At 35.0% G+C, this 14,338-nt stretch overlaps 1 protein-coding gene across 18 annotated transcripts in view; it reads right to left on the bottom strand.

Moving 5' to 3' along the window:
• The window catches only part of SEMA3A (semaphorin 3A), a 541,127-nt gene that overhangs the window by 144,594 nt on the left and 382,195 nt on the right, over positions 1–14,338 (bottom strand). For all 18 annotated transcript variants that reach the window (XM_063708664.1, XM_055392175.2, XM_063708667.1 and 15 more), the window contains one exon: positions 3,622–3,741. In XM_063708664.1, coding sequence (XP_063564734.1) covers positions 3,622–3,741 — 120 coding nt within the window. The remainder of the gene's footprint in view (positions 1–3,621; positions 3,742–14,338) is intronic.

The raw sequence follows: 14,338 nt of genomic DNA, 5'->3' as shown, positions 1-14,338 counted from the left end.
TGTCCATGAAAGTCTTAATAAAAACAACAAATGATGTCTTTTTTTCTATGATAAAATTATTTGTAATATGTCTAGACAAAATTTTAAAAGGAGATTCGTCTTTCATTATTTCACATTGCATGGGGCAGGTAATACAGCAAAGTACACACACAATGTCTAAACTAGAATTTAGGAGAAAAATAAGTCCTTTATCTGAAAAGTTGTCCTTGAGAACAAAAGTTGATATATTCAAACTCTATGACAGTTTATGAACTCTAAGCCAATAATCCTGGCCTCTGTTTCGATTGCTATTTTATTTCTCACTCTCCCGATCTTTCTATTACTGTCTTCTCCCAATAGTAGAAGTATACACTGTCTCTTTTTTTCAACTTCACCAACAGCATAACAGTTTAAATCCAAGGGTAGTGTTTTAAGTATAATAAAGATGAATTTAAAGCAGATTCTCTCTTAAGGCAGCTTAAGCATTGAAAATTAAATTTGATGTAGTCTAGACAACCTGTATTGATAATATCTTTTCCAGAATTTCATAGATTGACTGTCTAGACTGCTTCAAATTCCCCAGGTAATTGCATAATCATCTTACTTCTGATCCCCTAAATAGTCTGGAACAGTATTTCACAATCTATAGTTATCATGCAAATCAAAATCACTGAGCTTCTGAAGGAGGACCTCTCTCAAAGGCTGTGAGTTTCAGAGTCTCAGGAAAATACTTGCATTTCAATCTCCCACCTCAGAATGCTCGGACGGGAAGCTTTGTATATTGGCTATTTGGGTAGAGGAAATCCTGGTAAATGGCCTGGCTCCAGAACCTGTACCTCTTCATTTCCCCAGCTGCCCACCCATACAGCAGCAATGAGTAGTTGATGAGTGGAAGAGGAACTAGACTGTTAACTCTATTAAAATCTCAACTTCAAAAATCAACATTTCAGGAAAATGATAAAAATGCAAGAATAGCATACGGCATTTTAATTTAAATGGCCATCAACATCATGTAAGCCTCACATTTAAAAAGGGGAAGTTAGGAGAGGTGCAGAATCACCCGGCAGCCATGAGAACCCAGTGCCATAATTTACAATCTCTGATGAAGTGAGAAACATTTAAGAGGGCAAAGTGACAATTGCTAGCAAGCAAAACAGCAACACAGCTTTTAGGCTGTGATGCAGATTTATATTTTGTATTAAATACAAAATGTAAAAATACAAAATGCAAGGTATAGACTTGCATTTTAAAATATTTATAGTTTCTAATATTAATTGACTTTTTTCAGCCACCATTATCCATTAGACAATGTTTAACTTTCACAACTGTATGAGGTACAGACCATTTTCCTTACAAATTTCTAGCTTAGAAACTTAGATACAGAGGAGGTAAATAATTTGCACCAGATTAAGCAGCTAGTACCAAGCTGAGGTTGAATGCAAGTCCTGCAGTCTGAGGCTAGAGGATATGCTTTCAACAATGATGGGATTAAAACTCCTTGAGTTTCTACAGGAAAAAAAAAAAAAGAAAAAAGGCAATGGGTCATACTGTGCTAGGAGCAGTGGAAGGCAGTTAGAGGTAATAAGTCAACCTTGCATTTAAAATATACAGACACTGAGAATCAAAAGATTGTTTTTAGTTTGTCTTGCATGTTATGAGACAGAGTCTCAGAGAAGTTAAATAATATTTCCAGTGCTCCACAGCTAGTAAGTTGTAGGGCAAGATCTGAAGCTAGATGTGACACCAAAGTCCAGGTTCTTTCTGCTAATTTGTGCTAAAGGTTCAGCATTCCTGCTGGGAGCAGTGGCTCACGCCTGTAATCCGAGCACTTTGGGAGGCTGAGGTGGGTGGATTGCCTGAGCTAGGAGTTCGAGACCAGCCTGACCGACATGGTGAAACCCTGTCTCTACTAAAATACAAAAAATTAGCCGGGCATGTCGGCTTGCACCTGTAATCCCAGCTACTTGGGAGGCTGAGACAGGAGAACTGCTTGTACCTGGGAGGCAGAGGTTGCAGTGAGCCGAGATTGTGCCACTGCACTCCAGCCTGGGCAACAGGGCGAGACTCCATACTCACAAAAAAAAAAAAAAAAAAAAAAAAGGTCAGCATTTCTGATTCCACTGCTAATCATGTAGAGCATAATTCCTGACGCATGTAAAAAGTGCAATATCATGACTCATATAAAAAGTGCAATATCATGCGGAGGGAGTTCTCTAGAGCTATCTTCAGAATATAGAAAAGTGAGACAATCACCTTGGGCCCAAGTTTTAGGACAACTGATGTATTACAATAGGAATTGGTTGAGAAGACAGCAAAGAGAGAGTGACTAAATCAGGTGCTAAAACAAATTATGTGTACAAGGTCTCCAGGACAATGTGCATAAATTTATCCCTAATTTAATCAATGTAAAACAAGCAACTTCACTAGAATTGCCTGTCCTAAAGTTACTTTTTACTTAAAATTCTTCAGTCTGTCAGCATAAATACTATACATATGGACTTATAAAAAAGAGAAGAAGGAAGAATGTGGTTGGGGAAATAGGATGATGAGGAGCCACTGGCAACTGGTGAGATCTTGGGAATGTGTCTTCCCTGGTTCATCAAGAAGAAAAAACAAGTGTGTTTAGTCTAGAAACCATATAATCTCTAAGGTGCTTTCTTACACAAAGAAGATATAACACAAACTGTTTTGATTTCTAATTCATTTGGGTCAAAAGACATATTTGTATCACTTTGGGACACTTCATGAAATTTAGGGAGAGAGTCTAAAGTTTAAGTTATAAAGAAGTAACTACCAGGTCAATTTTATCTTATCTTTAGGATATCAGAAATATTTCCAGAACAAGTCCTTTATTTGTTGAGTATTTTTGAATTCCAGTTTTGAAGAAAATTCTGTCACCAATGATTTTCTCACCACGTGAACACTTTTGTTCCTCTTAGGATTTTGTGCCAAAAATTACAAGAGGGTTTATAATTGAAGGCTATTGATAAGCCAAATTCACCAAACTGCTTTCAACATTAGCAACTTTTTCTTTATCTTGATTTTTGCTTAAATGTACATAATTTCCTCACTAAAACATCTTTACAAGGAATAGACAGATTTTTTAAAAAAACATATTTTTTTCTTTTCCATACCACCAAATTAATAACCAAAAATATACAATCAAAGCTTAGCCAAGCAAGAATACAAATGTGAATAATGTGAGTCAAACTTGAGATCAGATCATTGTGCAAATATATGGCATCCTATCTTAATCCCTAGGCAGAAGAAAACAACTGGGTGGCAGACACTTCTGGCTGAGGATGGAAAAGGAGGAGAAGGCTGGCAACATACAAATGAAGGACAAAACACCACACATTCAGCCTGCTGACATCTGCTGCACATGCAAAATGGATTGGACTCTGTAATCCAGGGTGAAAACAAATGCTTTCTTCCTTCCTTCCTCCTGCTCCCTAGTTTTTGTTGAGTAATGTTCTCATTCTTTTTGCATTCACAGATTAAAATTAATAACAGCATCTGAGTTTGAAGTAGGTCCCACTGAATAGTGAACCACAAGCAAAATGAACTGAAGAAATTAGTAATGAAGCATTTTGAATAGAAAGGGGTCATGGACAAATACAATTTTTTAAAAGCCAGCGTTACCTCAGGATGATGTCCAATTTCAATGTAGGTGCAAATTGGATGAAAAGCCCCCGTTCCACAGGCGTACAAGTGAGTCTGATTATATGTCTTAAGTACCTTGATGAAATTAGCACATTCTTTCTGTAAGACAAAAGGAAAACCAAAGAGTTTCAGCAATCAGCATGACTGAGGTATCCTCTAGGGTGCTAGGCATGCTGGAACAGATTTGTCTTTTGTTTTCTTTCTTATTTTTTTTGGCATCCCTTTCACAACATTTTAAGGACTTATTTATTATTCTATTGTTTTGCTTATATTATAATATGCATTAAAATATAGAGTTTCTTACTCTGGTGAGAACAATTATTTTATGCCCTTCCATCAGTCTTCCATTAAAACTATTTTTAATTTATTTATACAAAAGTGGAAAAGAAATTTAGACAATCAATAATCACAGGTGATTTTTCCAGAAATGAGGAGAGCACCAAATTACTTGATTAACTAATGAATTAATCAAACAAAATGATGGGGAAAATTTACTTGCAAAAATCAGTTTTCAGTTCCATTTTAGGAAAAGAAAACAAAAATATAATATAATATGACCCTCTAATAAACATAAAGTTTAAACATCATTAGTAACCCATTTTGGAAATATCCAAATGAGTATTCACATGGTAAATAATAAAAACTGCATTCAAATGATTTTGTTAAAGGCTATAGACTTTCTTATCTACTTTCTTTTTTCTATAAACATTTGGAATTAAGAACCAAATATGTAACTATAAATGCAGTTAAGGATCAAGCGTGGACAACAGTACAAGCAAGGTGGGCACACATGACAGGACTGGGTTGTTACTGGCACTTCTAAGTGTGTTTCCACACTCCCAAAGTCATTCTCTATGACTTGCCACTTTTCAAGTGAAAGTTCAGAGTGCTTTATGTAGTCAGTTGGAGCTTACAACTGAGGTGGTAAAATTATTTGAGTACATTTCCAAATGACATCTGTATTCTATATTTGCAGCTGATTATTTTTATCTTAATTCCATTGCCCCCAGAAAAGAAGGATCAGGCAACCAAATTTAAGCAGATTAATTGATATTTAAATTCAAATAATTGCTGTCTATTATCACTTATTTTTCTAGGATGAAACCTGATGATGACCCTAAAATACATTGCCCTAAAAATGAATGTGGCCTATTTAAAGTAAAATGCGAAAGTTTCTAGTTATGACTCCTCTCTCATGCTTTCCTAACATATGCTGAGTACTTTGGGGGTAACTAAAATAAACATAATTTCTTCCACTGTTTTGCTACACAGATCCTAAGTCTTTCTTTTGTCTGGTAAGGCATTACAATGTATAAAATTACTCTCTGAAATAAATTGATCTTGCAAGTTGTTATGAGGAAAAATTTCCTAGCTTAAAAGGTATGTAGATCTCATCCATGTTTCACTTAAATAGGGTACCTCTTAGGGGTAAAACTATGAAACAGATATAACTTAACTTCCACTACTCTTAGCAACAAGCTCTCCATTCTGTAAGAGTCTCTCCTCCTTCCCCAAGAGAATAGGGCATGAAGGCTTGGGCAGAGGAAAGAGGCTGTAGAAAGGGAAACATCTGATAAACTCATTTACAAACCAGGCATTCATGGGCCTTTCCCAAAGGATTTATCTGTATTCTTAAAAAAAATTCAGTCATTTGCAAAGAAGCCATTTTCAGGAAAATGTTTACTTTGAAACACGTAGGTGGCCACATACTCTACTTTTATATAAAGATTATCATCTCTGATTGTGGGCTCAATATTATAGTATTCAAGATTAGAAATAACCAGTTCCAGCACCATATGCTGAAACCAAGAAATTGGCTGTGTACATATTGGTAAGCAAACAGATATTCTAATAAATAATAGTGGCAGACCCAGATGGATGTCTTTTTCATTCTAGAAAAGAACAAGATTTCAGTTTGCATGCCATGCCTTTAAAGACATGCATGCAATCTTTTCCACAAACCCCAATTTTTCAGTCCTATCAGTATCACCTAAGTGCCTCCTTAGAAATATGACAGTGAACTTACTTCTCCATAATAAAAAAGGAAAAACATATTTTACCAGTAAGAAGACTTGTGAACAAAACAAAGGTTCATGTCACCTCTGCAACTGTTATGAATCATAATGTCCCATAATTTGTGGGCTCTTTATCTCTTATAGATTGAATAACTGACTAGCAATTTATAGTGACTACATCTGTCCTTCCAAGGAAACTAGCAGATTGTAATTAATGACTGAAAAACTCTCAAGGTTCTTGCTAACTATGAAATTGGGCTCCACTGAATATCATAATTTTAATTTGTTCTCTATTAACTACTAAAGAGGAACCACTATAATATGACAATAATTCCCCTACAGAGCTGTTGGAACAAAATCAATCACAGGACCAAAGCTGTGAAACCTGGCAAAGGATTCTACCTAGAGTGCTGATAACGGGAATCTGTCTGTGTTACAAAGCAACTAGACCCACCCTATTGGCCTAAGGCCTGGAATGATTCCCTTCATTTCCCCACTGAACTCTCCCAGTTGGCAGCAGGTTGTACCGTTACCATGCCCTGGGGGCAAGCTCAATATTATTTTGGAAGTGAAGGTTGATGCAAATAGAAGGGAGAGAAATTTCTTGGGCTTAGAGGATATAAAGATGCTTGAAATGAAACAAAGGAATGGAAGGAAATACTTTCAAATTTGGTTAAAAATAATTGAGAGGAGACTCATCGAAAACAATGGAGGAGGAAAGTGCATTAAAAGAACTGGACAGAGAAGAAGCAAAAACTTGACAGAGACATTGTTAGTAAGGATTTGTTCTTAACAGAAAACCTACATAAAAGAGTATCAATCCTGTCATTCATTTGCCTTCATTCTCTATCTTGTTGCTGCCAAGGTTTTCGAGTGTTCCAAAACAGGATATTCATTTTATTTGGAAGCAGCTTGGACATTCCTCTAAAAAAGAAGGAAGCGTGGCAGAAAAAGGAAACACACTTCACACATTTCTGCTCTAGGGAGACAGAAGAAGAGTGTTTCTGACCTTTTCTTGAACCATGACGATTCTTAAAACTCAGAATGTAATGTACTTTTTGGCCTTAAACTACTGCACTGCTTTGCTCAGCACTGGAGGATTTACAATGTAATAAAGAGAGTGGAATCAGTTCAAAATGAATTCATTTTTCAAACCTTGATCCTTTTTGGAATTTAAGTTGATGAACACAGACAAGTTTAGCAACAAGTTGGCAGTTGGCTTCCCAAGAGTCAGGCAACCATATTGACCTCTTATTTTACTGAAATGTTCCCCAGAGCCACAGTGTTATAGATTGTTAGCTAGAAATAAAAGTAAGGGCAGTTATAAACCAGTAAAATCCAAGGCCACACCTGAGGAGTAATGATTCATCACCCTTAGTGACAAACCACTTACCCTTATTTTTTTAAGGGCCTCTTGTCTTTTCAGATCAAATGGATAGAGGAATTATGTATAAAGATATTACCTGGAGAAATAAATTTAGAAGAAAATGTCTACCCCTAGAAAAAGATACAGGAGCCAAAAGCACAGTGATTCAAAAACAAACATTGCAGATATGAAGCACTGATTAGACTGTGTTACGCAGACTTTTCCTGGACGGTTACAAAAATAAAGTCCATCCATCTGTCAAAACAACTGCTCCATGCATGAAAATTAAACAGAATTGAGGTGTTTTTAACTAACTTCCGATAATTATACTTTCTACAAAAGAATATGATTTACCTCCAATTCCAATTACCTCCTTGCATGTTCTTAAATTCTGGATGGAGCAGTTAAATTTTACTCTAAGTAAGCGAAGAGAAAAGGAGAGAAGACTTGTGAACGTGAACAATCTCTATTCAAATATATTCAGTTCATGATTAAATCAAACAACTTGTTCTGGCTCAACTATAAATCAGTCCAAAATGAATGGGTAGCATATAACATTGACTCAGGTCAGTGAGAATTCATGCAAAAAGAAGAAAAAAATGCTTCTATCCCATCGATAGTTTATGTAGAAATATTTTGGTGCATAATCTAGCAGCTGGGAAAGCAAAGGAAACCTTTTCCTATCACGATGGGTGGATACATTTCTGCCTGAAAACCCATTAATAAGCTTAATTCCTGAAGTTAATCTGTTGACTTTCTTTTTCTCTGGTCAATTTATTTGGCAAGCTAGCTGAATACCGGAATCTTCGTGCCAAAGCAGTAATCCGTGAGATTGTTCCTGTCACTCACTTTATCCCTTCCTCTATTTAAGCTTTTCCACACTTATCTGGCAATAATGTTTAGTCTTTTTTTTTTTCTTTTAACATTGTGCTATTACAGCTGTAATCCGATCATCCATAATTGTGTTTAATACTTCACTATTCACTAAAGGTTAGAAATCTCTTCTCCAAAGAGGCTTATCTAATAAAACTAAAATATAAACCATGTTATAATTATAATATTCGCCTTCTAATGTTGAATTTGTGGCTTGGAATTTTTTAACATTCATCTTTTTAAGTGATGAATAGGCAGTTCTGTCCATTTTGGGAGGCATTTTTACCTTCAGTATTTAGAATATGCCATAATAAAATGAACTGAACTTTCCACATCAATGCTTTTATAATTTTTAGAGATTTGAAATAATACTGACTCAACTAACACAACAAAGTTACCATTATATATAGCCAGTTATTTTGGTATGTAGGCATATTCATAATAATTGAACTATATCCCCATTAAACCTATGATAACTGAAAAACAACTTTTAAAGTGGCTTGAATTATATGATTAAACTAAATGAAGACTCTCTGTACAAGGCTCCCAAATTATTTTACTTAAATGCTCATTTCAGTTAAGTGCCCAATTTGACTGCTCTTTCCCCTCCAGATTGACTATTTGTTTTGAAGTCCTAGAAATATTGTTCAAGATTCTATAAACATTTTTCTTTCAAATTACTTGAAACCTTCAAACATGTTCAAAATGATTATACACATAGGCACTATAGACCATGCTATTAGCAAAAGCTGACCGCTGTGATTTTCTTTTATTTAAAGGAGTTCAAAAAATTCACTTTGAAATTCTGTGTGGACCATAGAAGCTTATGATATCTATTTTTAGGCTTATGTTTTCTTTTATATTATACTATCACTCTGATTCATCAGGATGTGTGCCATTCATTTGCATGATTTGATTGTGGTCCATTATATGTACCTAGCATAACCTTTCTTCACCTCATATTGCAATAAATGCAGACAATTAAAAATATTCTGGGAAATCTACATAAATATGTTTCCTACTGAACCAGGAAAATTATGAAGTACTCACAATCCTCACCCTGATTTCAAAAATGATATTCTGTGGTTTCCAATTTTATGCAAGGTGCTGAATATTTAGTGTTCATGCCTTAATGCAACTAAGTCATTGGTTTACATGTAACCAATGTAAAGGAATTTATTGTGGACAAAATTATTTGGCATATTTAATTCTAACATACATGCCTTTACCATAACAGAAATCATTACACATAAAAGAGAGATGAACTGCATCTTTAATTGCACGTGAGATGTAGCCTTAGGGAAACACAGAAAAACTGAGCCCATATTTTAGAGGAATGCTTGATTTCATTCACATCTACCTCCTTTCTACCCCGTCTTGCCTAATATCAAAAATTAATTTTTGTTGGAGTCTTTAATGTCCAAAGTACTGAAGTCTGTTTTATAGTTATTATATAAAATATTATCTTAATACATCTTATAATAATTGAAGACCCTAATCAAGTTTAGTGTTTGTGACATAGACACTGATGTATCACTTATTCAAATCCAAGTGCCTGTGGCATATTTCACATGTACACTCTTTTCATTTTCTTTCTTTTTTTCATGACCAAGTTTAGTTGCTTTAAAAGGAGATTAAAAAGTAGAACATTCGGAAAGAAAGAACTTTTACAATATAAAAAGGTTTGAAAAGAAGTCAAATGCCCATAGGGTAAATGAATTATCAAACCAGAGTTGTGAGACTCTGTTATAAGCTGAACTCCATTTTCTCAAAATTTATATCTTGAAGCTCTAATCTCTACCATCTGGGAATATGACTCTATTTGGGGATTAGGGTCTTTAAGGAGGTGACTAAGTTAAAATGAGGCCCTTAGTCTAGACCCTAATCCAAACTGGCTGGTGTCTTTATAAGAAGAAGAAACTTGGATACATAAGGAGACATCAGGGGCATGAGTGCACAGAGGAAGGACCATGTGAAGAGGCAGCAAGAGGACAGTCATCTGCAAGCCAAAGAGAGGAGGCTCAGAGGAACTCAACCCTGCTTACACCTTGAACTTGGACTTCTAGCCTCCAGAACTAGAACATAAATTTCTGCTGTTTTGGCAACCCAGTCTGTGCCACTTTATTGTGGTAGCCCTAATGGAGTAATACAAACATTAAAAAGAAAGTGGGTAATTGGAGGCAACCTGATGCTTGGTTACAAGATACTTAAATTTACCGTTGCTTAAAATATTTTCACCATCAGAACATATATGGTAACAGAATTTTGTCACCTGTCAGCCAACTTTGGATCTTCTGCTTTGTACAGAATTAGATATTAAAAAGGAAATTTTACAAATTTCATTTTTTTCTGGCACAATTTTACTATTTCTTCAAATATCGTCCATACATCATAATCTTCCCAAATATGCACATATATGTGGATATTTGTATGCAAACCGTATGTATATATCAACTTGTAGAAATAACTTATGCACACATTTAAATTTCAGAAATTTGGAATTTTTAAATTTATTTATGTTTAGTGATATGTAGTAAAGATGTTACTTATTGAAGGATATTTGCATTTGAAAAGGCATTCTCAAAAACTTTAAGAAAAAACATGTAGGACAAAACGAACAATTTCATAATGGTAAAACAGAAATTAGGGTAGTTACTTGTATCTCAGTCTTACAATTTAGAGCAGGGGTCCCCAACCCCCAGGCAGACTGGTACCAGTCAGCGGCCTGTTAAGAACAGGCTGCACAGCAGGAGGTGAGCAGCAGGCCGGCCAGCACTACTGCCTGAGCTCCGCCTTCTGTCTGATCAGCTGCCGCATTAGATTCTCGTAGGAGCGTGAACACTTTATGAACTGCGCATACAAGGGATCTAGGTTGAGGTCTCCTTGTGAGAATCTAATTAATATATGATGATCTTTGGTGGAACAGTTTCACCCCAAAACCATCCCCTTTTTGGCCTGTGAAAAAATTGTCTTCCATGAAACCAGTCCCCGGTGCCAAAAAGATTGGGGAACCACTGCTTTAAAGTCAGTTAGACATGGGTTAAAATTATTCAGGCATTTTCCATTTGCTGTGTGACTATAACAAAGTTACTTAGAATCTCTGAGCCTGAGTCTCCTCAAGTAAAAATGAGATTAATGATATATTCATGTAAATTACTTAACATGATGACTAGCACTTATTAATTGATAGGTAACTGGTTATCCAATTCTTAAAATAATTAAACTTCACTATTGTTTGGATATTTCTATGACTGCTTAACTCTCACACTCTTCTACATATTATGCCATTTCACTAATTACGACAAGAGCTCCATTATGAATAGTTCATTCTTTATAAGGATGTAGTTAATAGAGTTTAAGCCTATACTTGGTGCTAAACAGAGATAGATTTAACAAAATTGGTTTTGAGTATTACTCTGTGCCCATTTCTGCTACCAAGGGCAATTGCATTTTGTTTAATAGAATTTCTATGAAATCCTAGTCCTCTGGCAGTGAAGACTTATAAATTATAATCACTCTTGTTATCAAAGCAGTAAAAATGCCAGAATTCATTTTCTCAATACAACAGCAAATACAGCGTGCGTTAGTCAATAGCTGTGGCAGAATTGTACTGTGCCAAATGAAATAAGCTGGAAAAATATTTCCTCAAATTCCCTTTTCTATAGGTTGGTTTAGGCTGGCTATCAACAAAATCTGCATGAGATTTGGGAGGTATAAATTAAGCTGCAACCATTACACTCCCCAGGTTGTTCTGATCTGCTGGCCACGTTGTTAGCGTGGGGCAGTACCTGGGCCTCCAGGTCCTCTGGCTTCCACCAAATCTCATTTGTTAGTTTCTACAAGACTGAGTCCTGATACTTGTATAGCTCCATGACAAAAGACATCAGTTTCTTCTTTAAGTCACCCAAATCGACCCAAAGAAAGTTAGAGGTAGTAAAAGACACTATGGTCCTAGTTTGTGATTGTGGGTCTCAGTTGTCCTTGCTCTTCCTACTTCATGTTCGGCTTTTCTTCTATAAACATGAACAACTGTAGTTACCTACAACAACTTCACGCCCACTACCTGTCTCAGGCAGTAGCCTTCCATAGAGTTCTTCACCAGCTCTCATGATTGTATAAGGTCTAATTCCCATAATAAAACTTTTTCCATATCAATCACACAGTTGGTCTCTGGTAAAACCATGATGAAAAGATATATCTTACAGCCATAGACTAGCTCATTGTGATATGTAATATAAAGGGAACATAAATTTGGCCTATTTAAAAATACACACATGCTTGTTGTAAGAACTAATGACTAAAGGTCATTAGTTAATAATTTTATTTACTTCTAAATATGAATGATTTCTGCTTTTTAAGTGCATATTAAATTCTATAATCAATAAGTTATATTAATTTTGGTATCATTTCAAGCACAATACTAAAAAACCTATCTTTTAGCATTGAATACATAGGGAATAAACACATGCACACATGTAGGCATACATAATAGTTACATTTAACACCATGTATAGCATGGGTAGTACAGTATATTTTGCACCTAATTTGAATGGAATAGTGAGAAGCTTCAGGAATTTTCTGCTCTTAAAGCCAAAAGTCAAGATTCTGCACCTCTAGAAATAGTGTCAAGTTTTCAGAGCTACCATAATTTTGCAGTCTGTTTTCCATGCTACCAACTAAAAAGTCTAAAAGTAAGTAGACGTATATTAAAATTAAATGGCAGAATTTTGGGAAAGTTTCATGATGTCCTGTGGACATAAGAAGCTGATGATTTTTATTGTTATTGCACAAATGATTTTTATGTTTCTAAGTCAAGTAAAAGGAAAATAGTCAAAAGTTGGTGATGGCATATTTGTCTTGAGACATAACACGTCTAAGTAAAATATTATCAGAGTCCATGTTAAATACAAGATATGATGGACAGTGTACTCTCAGAAATGAGTAGAAATCCACTTATGAAGATTATCAGACACATATAGAAGAATACTAAACACAAGTATTAGAAACTATGTGTCAGTGGGACTTGGACCAACTTGCTAAATATGAGGTAAGAAGATATTGGCCAAAATCTTTTTTCCTGAAGGAACTGGTCAAATCATGATAATAAACCTTCCAGAGTATAAAATACTTACTGTACTCTAAAAGTATGTACACTGATGCATGGATGAATTATGGTGTCCAGTCAAATCTAAATAATAATTTGTTAACCAATGCCAAATATTTTATCTTCATTTCAGCCACTTAAGGATGCAATTGAAATTTCCAGCAAAAAAGGAACACAAATCAAAATCTCCAAATCTTCTGAAAGATGTTTATAAAATGTCTGTATTTCAAATGCTAGCCTTACTTTACCAAAAAAAAAAAAAAATTAAAATGCATTTAAATTTTAATCCTGACCCTAAAAGATTTCCAAAAATGTAAGTTTATCTGTATGAGACTTGGTTCATGGCAATTCAAACATAATTAATAGCAACCTATTTGGCTGTATTAGTAAAATGTATTAATTCAAAATATGAATACTACCTAATTTCTGAAATAAACTTAATGACAAAGTTTTATTTGCCATGTATCTTTTACCTTATATGCAAAATTTGCTTGTTTAATTACCTGAAAAGAAATATGGACTTAAAACCAAATATGAGTCACTTAAACGAGTTAATATACAAAATGCATTTAGATCAATACCAGGTATAAAGCAAGCTCTCCATAAGTGTTGGATATTATTATACTGCTTCTGAAGGCTACAGTTAAACTGTAATTATTCAGTTCAGCGTACCAGATATTTACCCACAAACAGATACAGACATACACAGGTACATACATATGAAAATCTATGCTCATAAGATAAGGCATTTACTGTCATTCATCAAAAATCAGTTATCTGTACAACTGAAGTGCCATCAAAACTCTTGATGAAAGTCATATTTAAAATGGATAAACTGACCATATTCTTTCATTTGTAAGATTATGCAGAGTGTCCACATAAAATTGTAATCGATATTTTCAAAAATTATAAAGAGTCTGGGGTTTTACCCTATTTGTAAGATAGCAAGTTAGCCTACCAGGCTTTCATGAATACTAACAAAAGATTGTGACTCAGGGTTCAGAGGTAAAGGACTTTATTACTCAGAAAAATAGTGCTAGCCAGAGTATTAGAATTTCTTGTGCTATTTCCACTGGGCATTGGGAAGAGGGTCAGGTAATACCTATACACGTGGTGAGTTGCATTATAGGAGAGGAACTCTGGATGAAAAAACCTAAATATTTTATAATAGGTATAGCATTCTGACCTTTAGATATTGATGGAGATGTTATGTTTATTGCACCGGACAGTGCGCATATCTGCCCTTTGCTCCAGAGGGAGACACTCTCTGTTTCCCAAGACCATTTGCAAACCAGCCTTTTACTTCAGAGGAAAACACTATCGTAACTGTATAAACAG

This window comes from Gorilla gorilla, chromosome 6 (genome assembly GCF_029281585.2).
Source record: "Gorilla gorilla gorilla isolate KB3781 chromosome 6, NHGRI_mGorGor1-v2.1_pri, whole genome shotgun sequence".
Lineage (NCBI taxonomy): Eukaryota > Metazoa > Chordata > Mammalia > Primates > Hominidae > Gorilla > Gorilla gorilla.
Note: the sequence above shows the minus strand (reverse complement) of the source record. Positions and strands in the feature narration are given on the sequence as shown.